Source organism: Hypanus sabinus, chromosome 17 (genome assembly GCF_030144855.1).
Source record: "Hypanus sabinus isolate sHypSab1 chromosome 17, sHypSab1.hap1, whole genome shotgun sequence".
In the NCBI taxonomy this organism is placed as follows: domain Eukaryota; kingdom Metazoa; phylum Chordata; class Chondrichthyes; order Myliobatiformes; family Dasyatidae; genus Hypanus; species Hypanus sabinus.
The window spans coordinates 53,622,041-53,644,618 of record NC_082722.1 but is presented as its reverse complement, the minus strand read 5'-3'; the positions used below and the strand labels follow the sequence as shown (position 1 = coordinate 53,644,618).

The 22,578-nt window shown below is 37.3% G+C and overlaps 1 protein-coding gene across 1 annotated transcript; it reads right to left on the bottom strand.

Moving 5' to 3' along the window:
* Positions 1 to 108: 108 nt before the first annotated feature.
* Positions 109 to 21,195, bottom strand: gabarapl2 (GABA(A) receptor-associated protein like 2). Its single transcript, XM_059993100.1, has 4 exons — positions 21,038 to 21,195; positions 10,213 to 10,268; positions 6,657 to 6,829; positions 109 to 503 (listed from the first exon to the last, which is right to left on the bottom strand). The coding sequence occupies exons 1-4, from the start codon at positions 21,069 to 21,071 to the stop codon at positions 413 to 415; spliced, it is 354 nt and encodes a 117-aa protein (XP_059849083.1). The 5' UTR covers positions 21,072 to 21,195; the 3' UTR covers positions 109 to 412.
* Positions 21,196 to 22,578: the final 1,383 nt, after the last annotated feature.

Sequence of the window (22,578 nt, the reverse complement as noted above, 5' to 3'; positions counted from 1 at the left end):
TTTACCTATCTATAGATATTAAATATTTTGAGCACTTTATAGGAAAATTAATAATAGTCTTATGTTCTGAATGTATACATTAAAAATAAAACTGAAAAAAGGCATGTGTAAATTCTGATGTGTTTTATTATTGATTAGGTTGTTCCAGCCACCTTATTCCATATTTACACAACTTAAAATACAGTTCTTAACTAATTAAAATTTTCAAACAGCAGGCACATCACAATATTTAACTGCAAAGAAAACTAATTTCATATAATTTAAACAATAAAATGAATGCAAGTATTAAATGTATTAATGTAATAGTTAAGGTTTCACTCACAAAAAAATTCCAAAAAGATAATGTATCTACAGTAGAAGTACGCTTGCCATTGGGTGAGCATGATTGGTGGGTGAGCTGAAGCACAGATATTTAGTAGCCAAATGTGTTTTCTCCACTATAAGCCACGTACAAAAATCCATCTTCATCTTTCTCCTTCTCATACAGCTGGCCCATGGTCAAACTATGGGGAGAAACAAACATTACTAGTATACTCACTTTGTAAGGCTGAATAATCAGTGAGGTTAATGAAAAAAGGTGCTCATTTAATGGCTTTATATTTAAAGAAACATCACAGAAGTTCGGGAGGCAAAAGAGAAATAAGTTTTGAAGTAAGATTACCAGTTATAGGCTGGTCATGGGGCTTTGCTGTGATTTTGAAATTTTTTTTTTAAAAAAGGGAGAGGGTTTTATGGGGACGGTTGCAACTAAAAGGTGAGAAAAAAAATTTAGAGCAGGATAAGAAACATACAGCTGTAATTTGCAGAAGATAGAGACCAAAAGTCCAAAGAAATCAGTAGTGAGAGAGTCAGACAGATGTCATGGTTTCAGAAGCAATGGGTCTGAGGTAGTAAGAAGATTGATAATTTTATTCAGCTGGATATCAGCAGATTTACATTGGAGCCACACTCAATTTAGAATCAAACTAGATGTTTATTTAAATTTGTAATTTACCTTTAGAATCTCATTTGGCTATCTTTCATTACTAGAAAGCAATCTACTTAGTGTTCAGTAGTACTATTTGTAAAATAAAAACTTGGAATTTGTCCTGTGAATTGACTTCAAAGTAAAAGATAACTAGGCACAATCTATAACAGATCCACTGCTGCCTGGTTTTCAAGCCAGTACTAATCAAAATGCATCTTTACCTCTTACTGAAGATCACAGAACTAAATTGCTGGGCAGCTAGCACTGCTACTGTGCCTAATGCCATTAAAAAGAAATCAATAAAACCCATTTTGGTATTTTAAAATCTCTCCTTGATGCATCTTAGGTACAAAATTCTACAGCTGGAAGACTGATACAGAATAATTAACTGGCTACCATATTATGCCCTAAAGCATATATGTCAAACTCAAGGCCCCCGGGCCAAATCCAGCCCGCGGTGGAATTATCTTTGGCCCGCAAGATAATATCTAATTACTATTAAAGCTGGCCCCAGTAATCGAAGCGCGGATGGCATATGATATGGCTAATGCTGAGTTTATTCAGGTACCAGGTTTTCAGGGCTTTTAGTGTTTATTTGGTTTCCCTGGTTTATTTCCTGAATATCATTAATGAATAAATTTTCTTTCTATTAGAGCTGGCTTGCCGGTATATTGCACGCACCACTAATACTACACATCCCACAATGCACTGCCAGTGCATTGCTTGCGCTTGCCTTACTCTCTCATCAGCATCCTTATGGCGCTAGTCACGTGTGGTCAACTTTCAGCTATCCCTCACCCCAAAAATGGCTGAACGAAAGGTGGACTTTGAAAACAGGGGTTTTCAAGGCAGGTGGGAGGCAGAGTATATGTTTGCAGATATAAAGGGCAAACCTGTTTGTCTTGTGTGCGGAGACGGTGTGGCTGTAATTAAAGAATATAACGTAAGACGACACTATGAAACGAAACACCACGACAAATACAAGCATCTGGACAAGAAACAGAAGCCCGCGATGTGCGGTCAAAAGAGTGGATTGGTGGGCTGGATCCGGGAGAAGATGCAGGAGGAAAACGGCGCAGGTGAGCTGACAGCTTATCACTGCATCATACACCAGGAATCGTTGTGTAGCAAAGCCTTGAAAATGGAACATATAATGAGCACCATAACACAAGCAGTTAACTTCATAAGAGCCAAAGGTTTAAATCACTGCAAGTTCAAGTCGTTTTTGGTGGAGTTGGGTTCAGAATATAATGATTTGCCCTATCACACAGAGGTGCGATGGTTAAGCCAAGGAAAAGTGCTGAAAAGATGTTTCGAGTTGCGTGAGGAGATCTGTCAGTTCATGGAAAGCAAAGGGAAAGACACAACAGAGCTCTGGGATAAAAAGTTGCTTTGTGAAATGGCGTTTCTGTGTGACATCACGAGCCATCTCAATGCGGTCAACCTGCAGCTTCAGGGGTGGGGTCGTGTGATCACAGACATGTACGCTGCAGAGAGGGCTTTTAAAACCAAGCTGCGCCTGTGGGAGACGCAGGTGCAGCAAGAAAACTTGAGCCATTTTCCGTGTTGCCAAACTATGAAAGAGCAGGTTTCTACCGCAGTGTTCCCACGTGCAAAGTTTGCTGAAAAACTTAGCATACTTGGTGTCGACTTCACACGGCGATTTGCCGACTTTGAAGCCCAAAAAAGTAGGTTTGAACTGCTCAGTAATCCATTTGCAGCTGACGTGGAAAGCGCACCAACCAACATACAAATGGAGCTGATTGAACTCCAATGTAGTGACACACTCAAGGCAAAGTATGACTCGGTGGGCGCTGCACAGTTTCTACGTTTCATTCCTGACACAATGCCCCACCTGCGTACCCAAGCTGCTCAAATGCTCTCTGTTTGGCAGCACATATCTGTGTGAACAACTGTTCTCTTTGATGAAGATAAACACAACATCACACAGGAGTCGTCTTTCTGATGAACACCTTCACTCAATTCTGAGGATTTCCTCAGCTCAGAGCCTGACTCCAAACATTGATGAACTTGCATCCAAGATGAGATGCCAAGTATCTGGCTTAGACTAGTGTGAATCACAGAGTGTTGGCCTGTGGAAAAATGTTTTCATTAGAAATTACTCCGGAAAAGCTGCAGATAAAGCCATAAGAAATAAATGCAACTGATTTTTTATTTATTTAATGTTCAATGTTGTTTTTGTAGGCAATAACCTAAGCTTTGTTAGTTCCAGGTTAATATGTGTAATAAATTCATTTCAATAAGTTTTGCAATAAACGCTGAACCAGTTCGGCCCTCGACTTGTACTGATTTTTAAATTTTGGCCCACTGTGTATTTGAGTTTGACACCCCTGCCTTAAAGGAAGTGATAACTTACTCTGAAGTTGTATCCAAGAAAAGAAACTAATGAAGCAGGAAGCTTGCAGTATTAAAGTGCCAGAAAAGCAGCTGATATATTCTGAAACATTAGAAATATAAAGAAAGATTTATTTAGACTGAATTTTTTACCTATGCTTCATCAAATTCATCAACTTACTCCAAGATGGTCTCCTTTGTTTTTATCATTAATTGGTCGGATTAATGCTGTTAAAATGATGATTTTACCGAAATTTTTATACTTATTTCAAGCCCTACCAGTTTTTATTCCTAAATCTTTTTTTGATAGCATTGATTCAAAAATTTCCTCATTTGTGTGGCAAAATAAAAACCCTAGGTTAAGTAAAAAGCAATTACAAAAATCAAAAAAGATGGTGGTTTAGCTTTACCCAATTTTAGATTTTATTATTGGGCAAATAATATTCGTAATTTATTGTATTGGAAACTAGATTTGGATTCACCACTGTGCCCACAGTGGGTAAATTTGGAATGTAATGAGGTAAAGGGATATTCTCTATTCTCTGTTCTTGGTTCTTGTCTTCCTGCGGATTTAGTTAAATTTAATAAACAAATATTTAATCCTGTTATTAAACATACATTACGAATTTGGTTTCAATTTCGTAAGTTTTTTAGTTTGAAAAACTTTGTTCTTGATAGCCCTATCTTATTTAATTTCTTTTTCAAACCCTCCTGGACAGATCAAGCTTTTAACATATGGAAAAGGAAAGGTATAAAATGTTTTCGTGATCTCTTTTTTGAAGATACTTTGATGTCATTTGATCAACTTTCCAACAAATTTGAATTACCTAAATCTAATTTTTTCAGATATTTACAAATTAGAAATTTCTTGCATAAAGTTTTACCATCTTTTCCTAATTCAACTTTGGTGGACATTACAGATTTGATTTTTACCTTAAATCCTTGTCAAAAAGGATTAGTAGCTTTTATTTATAATATGATTATGAAGATACAACCAGAAATATCAGTTAGAATTAAACAAGAATGGGAAAAAGAACTTCAATATAACATATCAACAGATAAATGGGAAAAAATTTTGCAAATGGTTAATTCTTCTTCTATATGTGCTAAACATGCTTTAATACAATTTAAAATTGTACATAGAGCTCATATGTCTAAAGATAAACTTGCTCGATTCTATTCTCATATTAACCCTCAATGTGACAGATGTCATTCAGAAGTGGCCTCATTGACCCATATGTTCTGGTCATGTCCCACTTTACATAATTATTGGAAGGACATATTTACTACTATTTCCTCAATTTGGAATATAGATTTACAACCTCATTCTATTACTGCAATTTTTGGCATACCAAATGAAGATGGTAATCAGTTTTCCCCTTCAATCAGACGAATGATTGCTTTTGTAACATTAATGGCCAGAAGGTCTATATTACAAAATTGGAAAGAAGTAAATCCTCCTACCACATTTCAATGGCTTTCTCAAACTATTTCTTATCTGAGTTTGGAAAAAATTAGAAGCACTATTTTTGACTCATCAATTAAATTTGAAGAAACTTGGAGACCGTTTATTCGACATTTTCATATGAATTAATTTGGCCTTTTCCAGACCTTCTCTCTGCTTATTCATGTTCAGGTATGGAGTTCCGGAGTTCTTTGACACTATCATATACTTGTAAACTGTTATTATTGCCCATGTTAGTTTAGTTTAGTGTTTTATTTTTTTTTAATATATATTTTTTTCACATATTTTTAATATTTTTTTTCTTTTTTAATGGTTATTTTTGTTTTTTTTTCATATAATCATGTGGACTTGATTGATTAAGGTATTCTCTTCTGTTGATGTTTAGTAGGATATTGTTATCTTATTATCAATGTGATTTCAAGTCTATTGTATTCACAACTTACTTATTACTATGTTATTTTTTTTGTGTATATATGAAAATCAATAAAAAGATTGAAAAAGAAAGATATATTCTGAAACATTAGTATCTTCTGACCTGAATTGAGTTTGGCATCTTTAGCGTCTGTGCTTCTTCAGAACACACAAGCTAAAGACACCAATAGCCAAGCACATGATAAGTCAACATGTTTAAATATTTGTTCCACAGCAACTAGTAAACACAATAGCTACGGACAGTGGTATTCAGTCTTAACCTGTATAACTTACTCATGCACAATTCCACTCAAATTATGCTCACACCAACATTAACTTATCAGAAGTCCATTTTGATTAACATTGTGATACCCATCACTTGTATTTTGTGAAATTAAAAACAAAAGTTAAAGAGTTGAATTACAATTTATGAAGAGACAACATAACCTGCTTTTAAAATCTTTTTTTGTTATTATGCTTTTCTACAGCCCGACATAAACTTTGTGAAACACCTGTGAAATGATCAGAGGATCCCCAAATATGATATTGATCCGAATGCAAGGAAAGAATATTCAACAGAATGGCATATTCATTTTCTGGTTGCTCAATGTTTTTAAACAGAGCCATCAGGAGAATTTTACTGCCAAGGAAGGGACTGGATTAATTTGTGTTCATTTTTATACTTTAAAATAATATAATCAATTGATCTTTACTGTGAAAAATAACTATTGACTCCCAAACCCAACACACAATGGTGGTAGATTCAACTGCATGATGAGAGCAACACATAGCAAGGGACTGACACCAAGCACGGATGTGTTTTCTCAAGAACATGAGTGAACAAATCAAATTGAGCAGTTTTTTCTTTTTCTCTTATGCTGTCCCACAAATGAAGGGAAGAGTTGAATTCAATTTCAGAAAACGCTGTGTTAGAATTTAGAACCATGAGCTCTGTGTATGACTTCTGTGTATTAGCCTCATATTGGAAGTACTCACAACCTAACACACAAAATATACTACGTGCTTTCAGAGATTCTGTATAAACAGCTAGCATGCAAAGGAGAATTGAACTGAATATTACTACATGGAGATAGAATGGTAAAAGGAGAATTTAGAAAGGGCTTGAGTAATATTGCAAATGAATTATGATTATCCTTATTACCTGCATTTTTAACTATTGTGTATGACATGTTTTTTATCCCATTAAAAATACACGTAATTCTCATTTTAGTATCTATAACTGGAGCTTTAGCTATAAACCTATTTTCACTGCTGCATAAATAATGTTAAAAAATTAAGACATCTGATTCAGCGTAAGTCTATCCTATTTGAAATATTCAATTTCCCATTTTGATAAATTGAATTCTTAATTTTTTTTTTACATGCAATGAAAAAGATGGTTCAGATTTCTCACAGTTGGCTATTAGTGAGGCATCTGAAAGTAATTAAACCACTCACCTGGACTGAGGCACTGTCTTATCTACAAAAAGGAAGATAGCTTTCTCAGACGGCAGCTGGATCCGCTTCCTAATGATCCACATGAACTGCGCCACTGTAATATCAGAGGGCACCAGGTACTTTCTTTTGTCGATATCCACTATCTGTGAGCCAGACACCTTCTCCACTATCACCTATTGGAACCATAAAACAAATAAAAATAAAGTTGGTATCTGATAGTACAGACAACTACTTTTGCAGTTACTCCAAATTTAGAAATAAGTAAATTAATTCTGGCACATTCACATAAGAGTAGATAATTGGGTGTTCAGACATATTTGAGAATGTTAATAATGAGATTGATAAAGACTTAAATGATGAGATGAATCTACAGAATTAAGACTGTGAATTTACTGGAGGGAGTTCTGAGGAGCACGATCAATTTTGCTTGGATAGTTAAGGCCAGATCAGAAATAGTCAGCATGGTTTGTGTATGGGAGGATGAGTCTGATGAATCTTTTTGTGTTTATCTTTCGGTCTTCATCTAAGGGGATAGGTGAAGGTTGGGTAGTGGATGCTGTCTGTATGGACTTCAGTAAGGCCTTTGACAAGGTTCCATGAGGTAGGCTGATCTGAAAGGTTAAGTTACAAGGGATTCAGGGGGTGCCAGTGCGGTGGATTCAGAAATGGATCAATGATGAGAAGCAGAGGGTGACGGTTGGCTGATCCTCGACTAGAAGCCTGTGACTAGTGGGGTGCCTCAGGGGTCAGAATTGGGACCTCTGTTATTTATGTGAGTGATTTAGATGTAAATGTACTGTGTTATTATTTGCCAAAATTAGGGGGACTTTTGATACAATAAAGCACAAAGAGATGTTGATCAATTAGGGAGGTAATTTGAAATCCATTTGCCATTTATCAGCATATTAAGTGTGAGGTGGTGCACTTTAGACTTTCAACCAAGATCCACAAAGTGAATAACAGAGCACCGATGAATGTTGCAGAACAGAGGGACAGGGAATACAAGTGCGCAGTTCGCTGGAAGCTGCCGTACAAGTAGACAGAGTGGTGAAGAAAGCATTTAGCATGCTAGCCTTCAACAGTCAGGGCACTGAGTTTAGAAGTAGGGGCATTACAATCCAGTTTTATCAGTCGTTGGTGAGATCACGCTGAGTATTGTGAGCAGTTTTGGTCACCCTGTTACAGGGAAGACATTGTTGTCAAGCTGGAGAGGGTGTAAGAATGCTGCGTGGATTAGAGGACCAAGTCACAGGACCACACTGAAGCTTTATTCCCCAGAGTGCAGCAGTATGAGAGTGACTTCAGAAGTTTATAAAATCATGAAAAGTGTGGATAAAGTGGGCATTGATGATCTTTCCCCAGGGTTGCAGAGTCAAAATGAGACGGCACAGGTACAAGATAAGAGGGAACTTCACACACAGGGTAGTGAGTATCTGGAACGAGCTGCCAGGTAGGTGATCAAGGTTGAGGTGAGTCCAAATGCAACATCAAAGAGGCATTTGGACAGGTACATGGAAGGAAATGCTTGGAGAATTAAGGACTGTACATAGACAATTGGGACTAGCAGGGAAAATGCTGGAGTCAGCAGGGAACAGTTGGGCCAAAAGGCCTGTTTCATGCTTATCGCTCTAAGTATGTTTATTTTGAAACTAATGTAAACTACTCAAAGCTATAGACATTGTGTAAGTTCTAAAGTATCAGATGGATAACAAAATTAATATATTTATAATATGCTTTGTTAGGTAAAATTTACTTTTGCTTTACCATACGTATGCATACGCTTACTTTCTGTAACAAGTGCTGTTACAGGAAACTGTTCTGCTTATTAGCTTAGAGCAAATTAAATCAAATAATATCATACGTATAGATCTATGCACAATAATGTTCTGCTTTTTGAAAATCCACCCCTTCCCTGCTTTTTGTTTTACATTTTCAATTTAAATTTTGAGTCATATGCCACAGGAATAGCTGTTCATCAAAAAGTCATCACATTTACCACTACTTTTTTTTCTTGTCAATTGACAAGCTCATCTATATACTGCTTAAATGTTGTGAGGGTGTTTGCTTCAACCTCTCTTGTGGATGAAAAAATTATTCCCTAAATCCCTTCGAAACTTACCAACCTTACCTATATCTGTTGGTTAAGGGTACCTTTGCTATGGGGGGAATGTTTACTACTACCTACACTATCTATTGCCTTTTATAATTTTGTACACTTCTTAACACCCTGAACCTTTCTCCACTCCTTGGAAAACAAACCCAGCTTCTTGAGTCTTTCCTCATAATTGTGAGACTCCAGCCCAGGCAACATCCTGGTGAATCTCCTCTACAATCACATCTTTTCTTTACTCTAGTGACTAAAACTGCATGCAGCATCCTAGATGTGACCTTGTCCATGTTTTAACAATCTGTAGCACAACTTCCTCAACTTTATATTCCATATACCAGCTACTGAAGGATTTATATATGCTTTTTATTACTCTTATCTACCTGTGCCAGCTTCAGGAATTTTTGGAATTTGAGGACCCAGTTCCAGTTTCTCAATAAGACCTTACCATTCATTCGGCATGTCCTACCTTTATTTCACTTCCCAAAATGCATCACCTGACAATGATCAGATTTAAATTCCATCTGCCATTGCTGTGCCCGGTTTAACAGAAGGCCAGTATCTTTCTGTAGCCTACAACTATCATCTTGACATTTCATTCAAACTAAATATCAGCCTGAAGCATTAAATGTGTACTAAATAAGAACTATTTGGTTACATAAAGTTTATATGCTCAATTAAAACTTTGCACAGAAATAGGCCCTTTGGGCCCTGTTCATCCCAACCATCAAGAAGACATCACCTAGCTATCACATTTACCACTACTTCTTTTTCCTTGGCTACAACCCAGACAGTTTTGAGTTTGCGGTGGAGAGGAGGTCACCAAACAAACTGTTATCCATTATGGACAATCAGGCACATCCTCTCCATGACCTACTCAATGAACAGCAGCAGAACATCCTTTCAAACAAACTCATTCAGCTGCTCTGTCACAAGGATTGTTACAGAAAATCTTTCCTACCAAATGCAATAAGCAGATACAACAGTCCATCTCTGTGTGACAGGAGAACACATCTCATCGTACCACAGTCTCTGTTTTTTGTACATCATTTCACATTGGTAAATTATTGTAAATATTATTTTAAACTTTAGTTAATATAATTATGTTTATTATTATTATTGCTAGGTGTGATTTTAATTGTTGCTGCTGTAATGAAGTAATTTCCCACTCAGGATCAATAAAGTACTTATTATTACAATAGCTCTACAGTAGCAAACATTCAGGCCATCATACTTATAATATTCCCCTGTTCTTATAAAATAAACTTTCAAAGTTTACTTTTTCAAGTATTTATCCACTCTTTTTTTTTAAGATCCACCCAAACTTAACCTTTGAATGTTTTTGGATGAGAGAGGAATAAAAACATCTTTCCCCTTTTTTTTGTCAAAATTACACATAGAATTCTGGAAGTGTTTTAAAAAAAATCATTTTACTTAAAAGGTACTTACTGGTACTCTGTCTGGATACTTTGCTCTAATTTTGGCAGATTCAACACACCTGTGTTCTGTAACGAAAAGGTCACTATTAATGGAAAGAAATTTAACATGAGCATCTGTCTAACTGTACACAGATGATTCCATTTCATTTTTAGCAGTGTTCACTCACTTGCGAGGCTAGAGTTACAGTGCAACTCACATATAGAATCTCCTTCAAGAGGCAATTAATTGCACGTAGCTCAAAACAGGCCCATTTTCTATATGTGCCTTCATTACCTAGTGTCCATGTATCCTTCCAGCAGCAATCAGCAGTGAGAAAACAGAACATTATTTGTCTCTATAATCCAGGGTTGTAATAGCTATTGCCACCGGTCCCCTAACAGGGGCTCAAGTAGAAGTGGAAAATTTCTGTTCATGAGATGCACTTGAAAAGAAATCTCAGTCAATGATTGACTTTTTTTTTCATTTCCTTGAACAAAAGTATATTTTACTAGATAGATTATTATTGGTATTTTCACTTCCCCGAACACCGAAGTTATTTAGGATTATGGGGACTGGTATTTAAAACCAATAAATTGTACATACATTATTCACAATGTTGAATTATACCAATATTTCAAGTGACTGAAGAATTTGTAAAATCTCTGTATTTTAAAGAAATGCCTTTATCTCTAAAAAATACCAATATTCTATCCTGGTCCAACCACATTGATGTCACAACCAAGAAAGCTTACCAACATCTCTAGCTCCTTAGGAGGCCAAAGAAATGTGGCATATCCTCGTCGACCCTTACCAATTTTTAATCAATGTATCATAGAAAGCAACCTGTCTTCTCTGCACATGAATTGAAGAAACTGCACAGTTGTGGACACAGTTCAGTATATCATGGAAACCAGCATTACCACTATGGACTCTGTCTATACTTTGTGCTGTCTTAGTAAAGCAACCAGCATAATCAAAGACCCCACCCTCTCTGGGTATTTTCTCTTCTCCCCTCTCCTACTGGGGAGAAGATACCCAAAAGACTAAAAGTACATTTCACCAGGCTCAAGGAGAGCTTCTGTTATCACAGTCTTGAACAGACTTCTTGTACAGTAAGACAGGACCTTTGTCTTCAAAGTGTACCTTGTTATGCTTTTGGACTTTATCGTTTACATGAACTGCATTTTCTCTATATCTTTTGTCTTTACACTTCATTGTTCATGACATCATCTTTGCTTTATCTTGTTCTACCTCAAGGCACTGTAACACTAATTTGATCTGCATGAACTGTATGCAAGACCAGTGCATTGCATCTGTATTTACTCAGAAGATGAGACAGAGTCTTTTGAAGTAAGGCCAAACGGAAAGTGATGTCGTGGACCATATACGGATTACAGCATAGGTGTCAAACTCAAGGCCCGCGGGCCATATCCAGCCCGGCGTACAATTATATCCGGCCCGCGAGATCATTTTAGATAATCTACTATTTTAATTATTAATGGCCCAGCGATATGAAGCCTATGATTGTAAGTTAATACCAATCATAAAAATAATGCTTGCTCAGCAGTCTTCTTCATAAGAAACGGAATTTGTGAAGTGAAACACTTTGTAGTTATAGCAGAGACTGAGACACATGAGAACAGGCTGAAAAAACGGTGGCAATGAAAGCTGCGTTCGCACGCGCCCGACTGATCCGGCCCGCATGAAGCTGCATTTTGCCCAATCCGGCCCGTGACCTAAAATGAGTTGACACCCCTGGATTACAGAGAAGGAGGAACTTGCTGTCTTGATGTAAATCAGGGTGGGTAAATCCCCAGGGTCTGACAAACTATTCTCTCGGACCTTGTGGGAGTCTAGTGCAGAAAGAGCAAAGGCCCTCCCTGAAGTATATAAACATGTCCTTAGCCACAGGTGAGGTACTGGAGGATGCTGTTCCATTGTTTAAGAAAGGCTTAAGGAGCCTTTAAGAATAAGTCTAGAAATTATAGGCTGGTGAGCCTGACATCAGCAGTGGATAAGTTATCGGAAGGTATTCCAAAGGACAAGATGTATAAGCATTTGGATACCCAAGAACTGATTAAGAATAGTCAACATGCTTTTGTTCATGGTAGGTCATGTCTAACCAATCTTAAGAGTTTTTCAAGGAAGTTATCAGGATGAAGAAAAGCCAGTGGGTGTTGTCTACATGGACTTTAGCAAGGCCTTTGATGACATCCTGCATGGGATCGCGACTGAAGCTTGCAGTGGGCTGAAAAGTGTTAGTGGAATTGAATGCAGCCAAGTGTGTGGTGTAGGAGGAAAAACCAAGGTAGGACTTGCACTGGGTAGGGCACCATGGAGTAAAGTAGAACAGAAGGATCTAGGAATACAGATCTATAATTCCATTAAAAAAAAGCTTTTGGCACATTGACCTTCACAAATAAAAGTACTGAGTACGTGAGATGGGATATTATGTGGAAGTTGTAAAAGATGTTGGTGAGTCCTAATTTGGACTCACCATGTAGTTTTGGTAAACCACGTACACAAAAGACAACAATATGTTTGAAAGAGTGCAGAGAAAATTTTACAACAACATTGCCAGGACTTGAGGACCTGAGTTATTCCCTGCAGTGTAGGAGAATGAGGTGAGAGTTGATAGAGGTACACAAAATTATGAGTGGTACAGACAGGAGAAATGCAAGCAGGTTTTTTTCCCCACTGAGGTTGGTGAGTCTTGAACTGGAGATCATGGGTAAGGGTGAAAAGTGAAATGTTTAAGGAGAACATGAGGGGAATTTCTTCACTCAGATGGTGGTGAGAGTGTGAAGTGGTGAATGTGTGTTTGATTTCAGCATTTAAGAGAAATTTGGATAGGTACATGGATGGGAGGGGTATGGAAGGCTATTGTCTGGGTGCAGGTTGATGGAACTAGGCAGAATAATAGTTTGGCACAGACTGAAGGACCTGTTTCTGTGCTGTAGTGTTCCATGACTCTATGACAAGCTTTTCACTGTATCTTGGTACTTTGACAATAATAAATTTATACAGAATCTAAATTCGCTTTAAAATCTCTGGCACATGTTGCAGTTTTTTTGTTTTGCGGCAGCAGTATATTGCAATACATAATGATGAAAAATACTGTAAATTACAATAAGAAATATTAAAAAATTAAATTAGTGCAAAAAAGGGGGGCAAAATAGTGAAATAGTGTTCATTGTCCATTCAGAAATCTGATGGGAAGTATCTGTTCCTGAAATGTTGAGTATGTGGCTTCAGGCTCCTGTACTGCCTCCTTCATGGTGTCAATGCAAAGAGGTGAAGGAGTTTCTTAATGATGAATGTTGCCCTTTTGAGGCATTGCCTTTTGAAGATGTCCTCGATGCTGGGGAAGTGAGTGCCCATAATGCAGCTGGCTGAGTTTACAACTTTCTGCAGCTTTTTCCGATCCAGTACAGTGGCCCTTCACCAGTGATGTAACCAGTTGGAATGCTCTCCATGGTACATCTGTAGAAATTTGCGAGTCTTTGCTGACATGTCAGGTCTTCTCAAACTCCTAATAAAATATAGCCACTGTCATGCCTTCTTTATATCAATACCTTGGGCCCAGGATAGATCTTTACAGATGTTGACACCCAGGTACTTTAAACTGCTCACCCTTTCCACTCAATGAGGACTAGTGTGTTCCCTCAACCATAACCAACTTCAGTGTGCTGAAACTGTTCTGACCATAACATGACCTCAAAGTTCACTCAACCTGATTGTGGATGTCAAGCAAAGTTTATGCATCATTCATCTTTTCAAGACAAGGGTATAAAACATTATAACCAAAAAATACTTATTTCTACCCTGGAATTAGAAGATTTAAAGTAACCAAATGCACCAGGTCAGCTTGCCGAACATTGGTCTGGTTTTTGATCTCAACAGTGTTTGCCCTTCTCGGTTTTGACAACAATAAACTGTACTAGGGATTTCAAGCACAGTCTTGCTTTAATCTGCTTCGACAGTGTCCACTGCAGAGGACCTGTGATGTCCTTGAGAATCTAAACCATTGGAATATACAGCATCTGTCAACTGGTGTAATTTTACATTGGACTGATATGAGGTCTGGTATCAAGTTTAAAATTAGCCATGAGCATCACACCAGTTTTGATAAGCAGTAAGTCAACAGCAATCGGTATTCAAAACTCATTAGGATTTCTAACAACCTGGATTCCTTGAACAAACAGGGAATCTCAAATGCAGCAGTAAAGTGCTCCTGCCACAGAAGTTTTATCCATTACACTGTTAAAGAGACTCAGGAGTTATGTTATTATGCAAATACAGCACGTATTAATTCAAACGAGAACCAATCTTCAAGAAAACCTGTTCTAATGTCAACCGTGAGCAGTTAATAGCTTGAAATGAAAAGCACTGTTTTGTAAGCAAACAGTTCTATCTACAAAGCGCTGGCTGGCCCGCAGCACTATGCTGCGTAAGAGATATGGTCTGCAAACTGATGTGATTGAGATAGTCACCAGACACAAAACAATGGGGCTAGTTTAATTGGTCTACATCAGATCCAGCACCATTCAACTTATTCTGACACTGACACATCCAACATGGCCATAAACATACTTGCATTGTCTAACAATAACTGGGATATTTGTATACTCAGCCAGTCAGCCCTCAACACTAACTTTGGGTGTCTGGGTTCACTGTCCACAAAGCTTACAGACCACCTCTGTGTCACAGCAAAGGTACTCAAACATGCATAGATGTAATCCGAGTTATGGTGTAGACCCACCACAAATACGCCATTCAATTGAACCATTTATTAGACACAAAATATCAAAGTCAATGATGACGTTGTAGCTATTGAAATTGCCATCTTGCTTCAGGAAGAAGGTACAGAAGCCTTAAGGTCCCACACCACCAGGTTCAGGAATAGTTATTACTTCTCAACAATCAGGCTCCTGAAACAGCATGGATAGCTTCTTTTACCTCAAGTCCAAACAGATTCCACAACCTATGGACTCACTTTCAAGAACTCTGCAACTCATGTTGTCAGTATTATTTACTTCTTTTTATATCTGCGCAGTTTCTCTTCTTTTGCACGTTAGTTATTTGTCAGTCTTTATGTGTAGATTTTCCATTGATCCTATTTTATTTCTCTGTTCTATAGTGAGTGCCTGCAAGAATCTCAAGGTAGTATATGGAGAATTATGTATAGTTTGATAATAACTTTACTTTGAACTTTTGAAGTTGCATTGAATCACTTGCTGTTATCCACGTGCTATGAGTATCAAAACTTCATGAATATATTTTAAGTTTGGAAAGAAGGCCTCCAAGAGAATGCCTGCTTAATGTGATGAAGAAAGACTTGTACCAATAAACTTCAGTGACTCAGTTCACAATCACAAGACAAAGAAGTAGATTTTAAGGTATGTTGAGGCATATTCTAGACCTTAGGACCTAGTAAATTGAAAGTAGAGGGTAGTAAATTTGGAGATAAACAATCGGAAGGGCACTTGGATAGTTGTAAGCCAGGACGTTGCAGAGATGTGGACAGAAAAGCCATACAGAGAAGAGGAGCATTAATTTCCCTTCTGTTTATCTCGCATTCTGAAAACTGGTCAGCTTTTCAACTAGGGACTTCAGCCTTTAATAATCCAGAGCAACATGAAAAGCAGGGACTAGTCATAGGGAATTGCAACCGAAGAATGAGGTCATCATTGACTGCATGAATTGAAATGACGCTAAAGACTCTTGACACATTTTAAATATGTTAGCAGATGGCACAGTACTGCCGTCAGCTGTTTACTTTTGGGGTTTAGAGGACGGTTCACAGACCCTTGAGGACCTTCACATTGTTGAAACACTTAGTGGAAGACATGATAAATAATTTATTTTATATATTTTTTCTAGTATGTTTAAAGATTATTGATCTGAAACGTTAACTGTATTTCTCTATCCACGAATATTGACCAATCTGAGTTTCAGCATATTTGCTGTTCGTATTTCTGATTTTCATTATCTGCACCATTTTGCTTTTGTACATGCAGACACAGTTTTGATGCTTGAAGTGTGAAAGGTTATATTAAAAATTATATTAGCAAGATGTATATGGGGAAAACAACAAATTTAGCATTTCCAGGAATTATACTCAATCTTCATCCACATAAAACGCACAACCTTTACTGATTATTTTAACTGTAATATAGACTGCATTGAATCAGTTTCTTAAAATATTTCATCTTAATCCTCATTTATTTTCCATGTCAATTTTTGTGCCCTGCAGAAATGTAAGTAATTATTAATGTAGGCTAATGAGAAAACTACTACCAACTATTAAAGAGATCATTAAGAATATCTTGTTCACATATATCAATTTATTTCCATTTATCACCTAAACCTTTCATCTGATTTAAACTTTGTGAATGCCAAATTTAAATTAAGATCTTCGCAGTGTACTATTCTTCTTTTAATCTTGATATTAATTACAGTGTTGAATAATCAAGGATGACGAGATCTAAAAAATATAATGAAAGCTCTTATTACATGCTTTAATAGCGCACTGCTTTTGTGGACACCTACTCCTAGTTCTAAAACATCAAGTCAGAAAATGGAAGAGGGTCAAGGAAACTATCTTCTGATGGAACTGCAAGACCTTATGCTCAATAATATAACCTTCTGTATATCGCACCATCTAATTATCAGAAAGAAAACTATCCCAACAATAATCAGATAACATTATTTATTCTGCTGTGTTAAATACAATAAGTTTTCTTAAACCAAAATCAATGTATAAATATCCCTTATCACATAAAAGCCACTGGTGATTATGTGCTGCATGTATCAGAGTAACGTCCTTTATAACATTAAAGACTTGTACTGTATTAAGTGATAACTTATAGTAAAATAAAAAATGTAAATATTTAGTAGCTCAGGCAGTACATGTGGGGGACAAAAGAAAAGTTAATATTTGATGTTTAATGCCTTTTTATCTGGACTGGTAAAGTTAGAAAAGAAGAATGGTAAAGGTGTGTTAATCGTGGATCATCTGTTTGGAGAAGATATATAAAACAGAAGGAAATGATGATAGGAGAGAGAGTAAGGGTACAACTATGAAATACAAACACACTGCAATTGATGGAAATCAGAAATAAAAGTGTGCTGGAATGATATAAGTGATTGTGCAGGATGATGGAAATTTTGAGTAATATTCACAAAATGCTGGAGGATCTTACCAACTCAGGCAAACTTTATGGAGGGAAATGAACAGTCCACGTTTCTGACCAAGATACTTTGGATTAGGACCTTCCCTTTCCAGTCCTGATGAAGGATTTCAATCCAAAATATTAACTTTTAATTTCCCTCCATAGATGCTGCCTGAACTGCCGAGCTCCCCCAGCCATCTTGTGCAGGAATAACTCATGCACGATATGCAAAGAGAGAAATAGTAAATGACCTTTCATCAGAAATGGAAGGATGATAAAGAAGTTGCTCTTGATTCACAGCAACATGGTAAATTGTTGTGTGGAGAGCAGGAATTGGCAGAGATGCAAAATTAAACCAGGGCACGTGGAACAGACTCATCAGAACGCTGAATAGAAGGGAAAACATGCCTGTCAGTGGTATCAATAAATATGGCTAAACAGGATACTGTCGATGCTGGAGTTCGAAGCAAAATTGAGCCAGGGAAGATCTGTGGAAGGAAAGTGCAGAGTCAATGTTTCAGACAAAACCCTTCATCTAGACCAGGGGTTCTTAACCTTTTTTTCAATTCCATGGGCTCATTTAGCAGTCTGGTGAAGTCTATGGCCCCCTTCTCAGAATAATGTAGTTAAATATACAAAATAAAATACTTAAGATTACAAAAGAAACCAATTATATTGAAACACAGCAAAATATTAAAAAGAACAGATTTGTGAAATAGTAATACATGCTTCTTTATTAGCTCATTAAATAACAAGACTATACATTTAAAATATAGGCAAGTTAAAATTGAATTTTACTGGTAAGGACTTATCAGTGTGAAGAGAACTTAACTTTACTATCCCTATTGAGAATTGGGATAATATTCTTCAATTAACTTATCCTCTATATGTGCTAAACATTCATTGATACAGTTTAAAGTTGTGCACACGGCTCATATGTCCAAGGATAAATTGGCTCATTTTTATTCCCATATAAATCCTATATGTGACAGATGTCATTCTGAGATAGCTTCTTTAACTCATATGTTTTGGTCATGTCCGCTTTTGAAAAAATATTGGAAAGACATTTTCGATATTATTTCCACGGTATTGAACATTGATTTACAACCTCATCCTATTACTGCAATCTTTGGTTTACCAATGATGGAGTCAATTCATTTATCTTCTTCTGCTTGTCGGATGATTGCATTTCTTACACTAACGGCTAGAAGATCTATTTTGTTGAATTGGAAAGAAATTAATCCCCCTACTGTATTTCATTGGTTTTCTCAAACTATGTTATGTCTAAATTTGGAGAAAATTAGAAGTGTCATTTATGACCCTTCTATTAAATTTGAAAAGATTTGGAGGCCATTTATTCAATATTTTCACATGATGTAATTTGACCCTGTTCCAATCCTATTTGTTTTTCTGGTTTTGATTATATATATGTTGAGAGGATCAGAGTTGGGGGACACTGATGATTTTGTAATTTTTTTTTATAGATACTATAAACAGCCCTTTTTTTTTTCTCTTTTTTTCCCCAACATGAATTACTTAGTTTTTTTTTGTTTCGTTTATATGACATTTGTATCATTCATGATTTGGGAAGACTTAACTATATTGTACTTATTGCTTGTGTATCCTTTTATGTTCATTTTAATTTTGTAAGTTTGTAATCCCATTATCTATGTACTAATCTTATCATGTTGATATTAATAAAAAGATTGAAAAAGAAAATTGAATTTTACTGTTAAGGACTTATCAGTGTGAAGGCTGTTGTTGCTCAACTTGAATGAGTATATTAAATTGGGGGTGGTCTTTTACAAAGCAGGTCGTGTTGGATATCCAATGGATTTTGATTTTTTGTTTCAATGGTTACAAGTATTCAAAATCCTGATTTTGCAGAGATATGTTGTTTATTGGCCACATTCATAATTGAAGGAAATGCCAAATTTCAATTAGAAGTTACAGTGAAAATAAAGATGCAAACTTTCTCCCCCATACAAGTTCACAGACCCCCTGGAATCTTCGACAGACTCCCGAACAGTCTGTGGACCCCAGATGAAGAACCATTGATCTAGACTGAGAGTGGAAGGGAAATAGTCAGTAAATATCAGTAAGTATGTTGGATAATCCATCGAATGTGCTGGTGGGAGGAAAGCAAGGACAAGGGAAACCCTATCATTGGAGGAGAAAAGTGTGGGAATTGGGTCAGCTACAAATGTTGCCTGACCTGCCAAGTGACTCAAGCTTTTCTGTTGTTTTTGATGGTGTACATAGATTCCTACCAGTATAGCAGACTGCAGTCAAAGGAAAAGGCAACATTACAGAAACCAGAAGTTTGATTGCAATATGTTAGGGAATGGGGAGTCAGTGAAAAAAACAGTAAAAACATAAATGAGAAAGGGTACAGAATGTGGTTGTCAGATAGGGAACTAGGTAGAGAAATTGGTTCTTGTGCTGATGAAGTTGTGGCTGAGCTTCAGTTGCTGTGGAGGTGCAGGATAAAGGTGTAAGGTGCAGAGGTAGAAATATGAACCACCAACAATTTATTCTGAGATTACAAGAAAAGTCTTGGTAGTGGATGTGAGTGTTAAGCCAAATTCAAGTCTAATTGACTGTAAGTTTGTATTGATCCTAAACCACAAGGTTGTCAAATGCATTAGCAGAATAGACAAAGTAATGTCAGCATCCTCTTCAAAATAACATACCCAGCAGTGTTCTTCACCAGGTTCAACCAGCGTCTTTCATGCCAAACTCCAGATTCCTGAAACAAGCACTCAACTCCAAGTTCTATTAGGGTAAGAAATTTCCAGGAGAACTGTGTAATTGCTTCAAGGATAATCTCAAAACCTCTTTGAAAAGAAGTCCAACACTCTCACCAACTTATGGGAATCTCTGACCTTTGACATTCAAAATGAAGGAACATCATCCAGCAGCTCAGCAATAGCCTGTTATCTTCACATGCGAGCATGGAAAGACCACATGCAAGCAGCCAAAAGCACTGCAAAATATGCTTAACCATCATAGGCCAAAACACAAGGCCTGCTCCATCCATAGCTGCATAAGATTTGGGCCAGCTCTCTTTAGTCAACTCAGAACCCACAAAAAAAATGGTATAGGAACATGTCTTCCTCAATCCCAAGAAATTTCTCCATGGCTTTGCCAATATTTATCCACAAATGAGGTAGATCCCCTCCCCCCCCCCATGTGACTAATGAACCTTGTATGTATATAACGGGTTGTTGTACAATATTTGATTACCTTTTTGCAATGTAATTTGACGGAAGTCATTATATAAGTTCAGGTTTAAGTGTAATCTCTGGCCACACTTACAGATCTATTTATGGTACTTGTATTTTGAGGGAACGAGAAGTCTGAGGGTTGTTGAAATAAAAAAAAGGGTTGGGCAGGCTATTACAGAGATGAACGCAAATAAACAACAGTTTTCAAAACATCAACAAACAGAAATTATTGCACAGAACATGTTTCAACGTGAAACGTGTAACGTTAAAATGTAAGGCGACCTATTTCCAAAACCCATGAGGGTAACTTGAATTAAACAATTTATACACCCTAAAGAAAAACAAACAAGATACAAACTGCGCAGGTCACTGTAAGGCCCTGACTGAGTCTGTCAAAGGCTGAAGGGATTAATTCGCATCACCACAGGTATTAACGGCCACCGACGAACTCACCTAAAGAATGGTCCTCTTTAAACATCCATTTCATGTTGCCCGCTGTATTGAAGTATCTATTTGGGGAGAGAAACAAACCCCGTTACAACGTAACGCTTGAAGCTCGGCGTTGTATCCAGTTCAGGGACGGCCTGCCGGTCTCAACTACCCTTCAGCATAGAGAGGGGCGCCGGCCTCGGCCCACTCTACCAGGAGAATTCAGACAGCCAGCTGGTTTCCACATATTTGTATTATACATTTCACAGTTTAATCTGTAGGGTGTTTTTGCGGGATAGAGTCAAAAGATCTTTAAGTCTCGCACGATTGATATGCTGTGATTAATGCACCCCTTATAACGATATGGTTTCTTCTAGAACATGAGCTCGACCGTCAAATTGCATCATTCATATAACTTTAAAAAGAAAACATTTTGAAACATTTTCTGCCCTTCACGATAGATTCCTGAGACGGGAGGATGAGTCTGGCCTGGGAATTCGATGATAGGAGATCCTCTTGTGCCGCAAGAATCAGTTATTTGATTCAACTGTCAACTTCCGTAGGCGATAAAAAGCCATTTAATGCTTAAATGTGCGGAAGGCTAAATGGGGACAAGATGACAGCTAGTCCCCCTTTGGTAAAGGACATCAGGACGTGTTACGTTTTTAAAACAATCTGGTTTGTCTGAGTTTGGCAAAACAGTTGTGGTAGAATCAGAATCAGGTTTATTATCACTGACATAAGTGGTGATATTTGTTATTTTGCAGGAACAGTACAGTGCAATACATAAAAATACTACAAAAGGCAATAAGAATATATTAAACGTAAATAAATACTGCAAAATGAAGGCAAAATAGTGAGGCAGTGTCCATTCAGAAATCCACTGGAGGAGGGGAATAAACAGTTCCTAAGATGTTCAGTAGGCTTCTCAGGCTCCTACACCTCCTTATTTATGGTAGTATTGAGAAGCGGGCATGCCCTAGGTGGTGAGGTTCCTTTGTAATGGATGTCAATGTCTTGAGGCATTGCCATTTGAAGATGTCCTCCGTGGAGGGGAGCCTAGAGCCCGTGATAGAGCTGACTAAGTTTCCAACGCTCTGCAGCTTTTTCCAATCCTGTGCATTGGAGCCTTCATAGCAGACTGTGATGCAACCTGTCAGAATACTCTTCACGGTACATCTGTAGAAATTTGTGACCTTTGGTGACATACCAAGTCTCCTCAAACTCCTAATATAGCTGCTGGCATGCATTCCTCGTAATCGCACCAGTACGTTGGGCCCAGGATAGATTTTCAAAGATGTTGACACCCAGGAAGTTGATAGTGCTAACACCTTCCAGTGCCGACTGTTGTGTGTTCTCCCAATTTCCCCTGGCAAATCCTGTCATTTCAGATGTGTATCCAATATAGTCTCTAACTTCACTGAAAATTGCTTTTTTGTTCAAGAAAGCCTTCTGTAGGTCAAATCTAGACTACTTGTAGAGTTCTGGATCACCAGCCTTGAACACCACAGATCTAGCCCACAGCAGACCATGAATCTCCTGGTTTATCCAGGGCTTTTAGTATT

Coding starts and splice junctions, on each gene's coding strand:
- gabarapl2 (XM_059993100.1), bottom strand. CDS start 21,071: ATGAAATGGATGTTTAAAGAGGACCATTCTTTAG. Junction 10,269..21,037: donor TAAAGAGGACCATTCTTTAG/GTGAGTTCGTCG, acceptor TTTTCGTTACAG/AACACAGGTGTGTTGAATCT. Junction 504..6,656: donor AAGACAGTGCCTCAGTCCAG/GTGAGTGGTTTA, acceptor TTCTCCCCATAG/TTTGACCATGGGCCAGCTGT.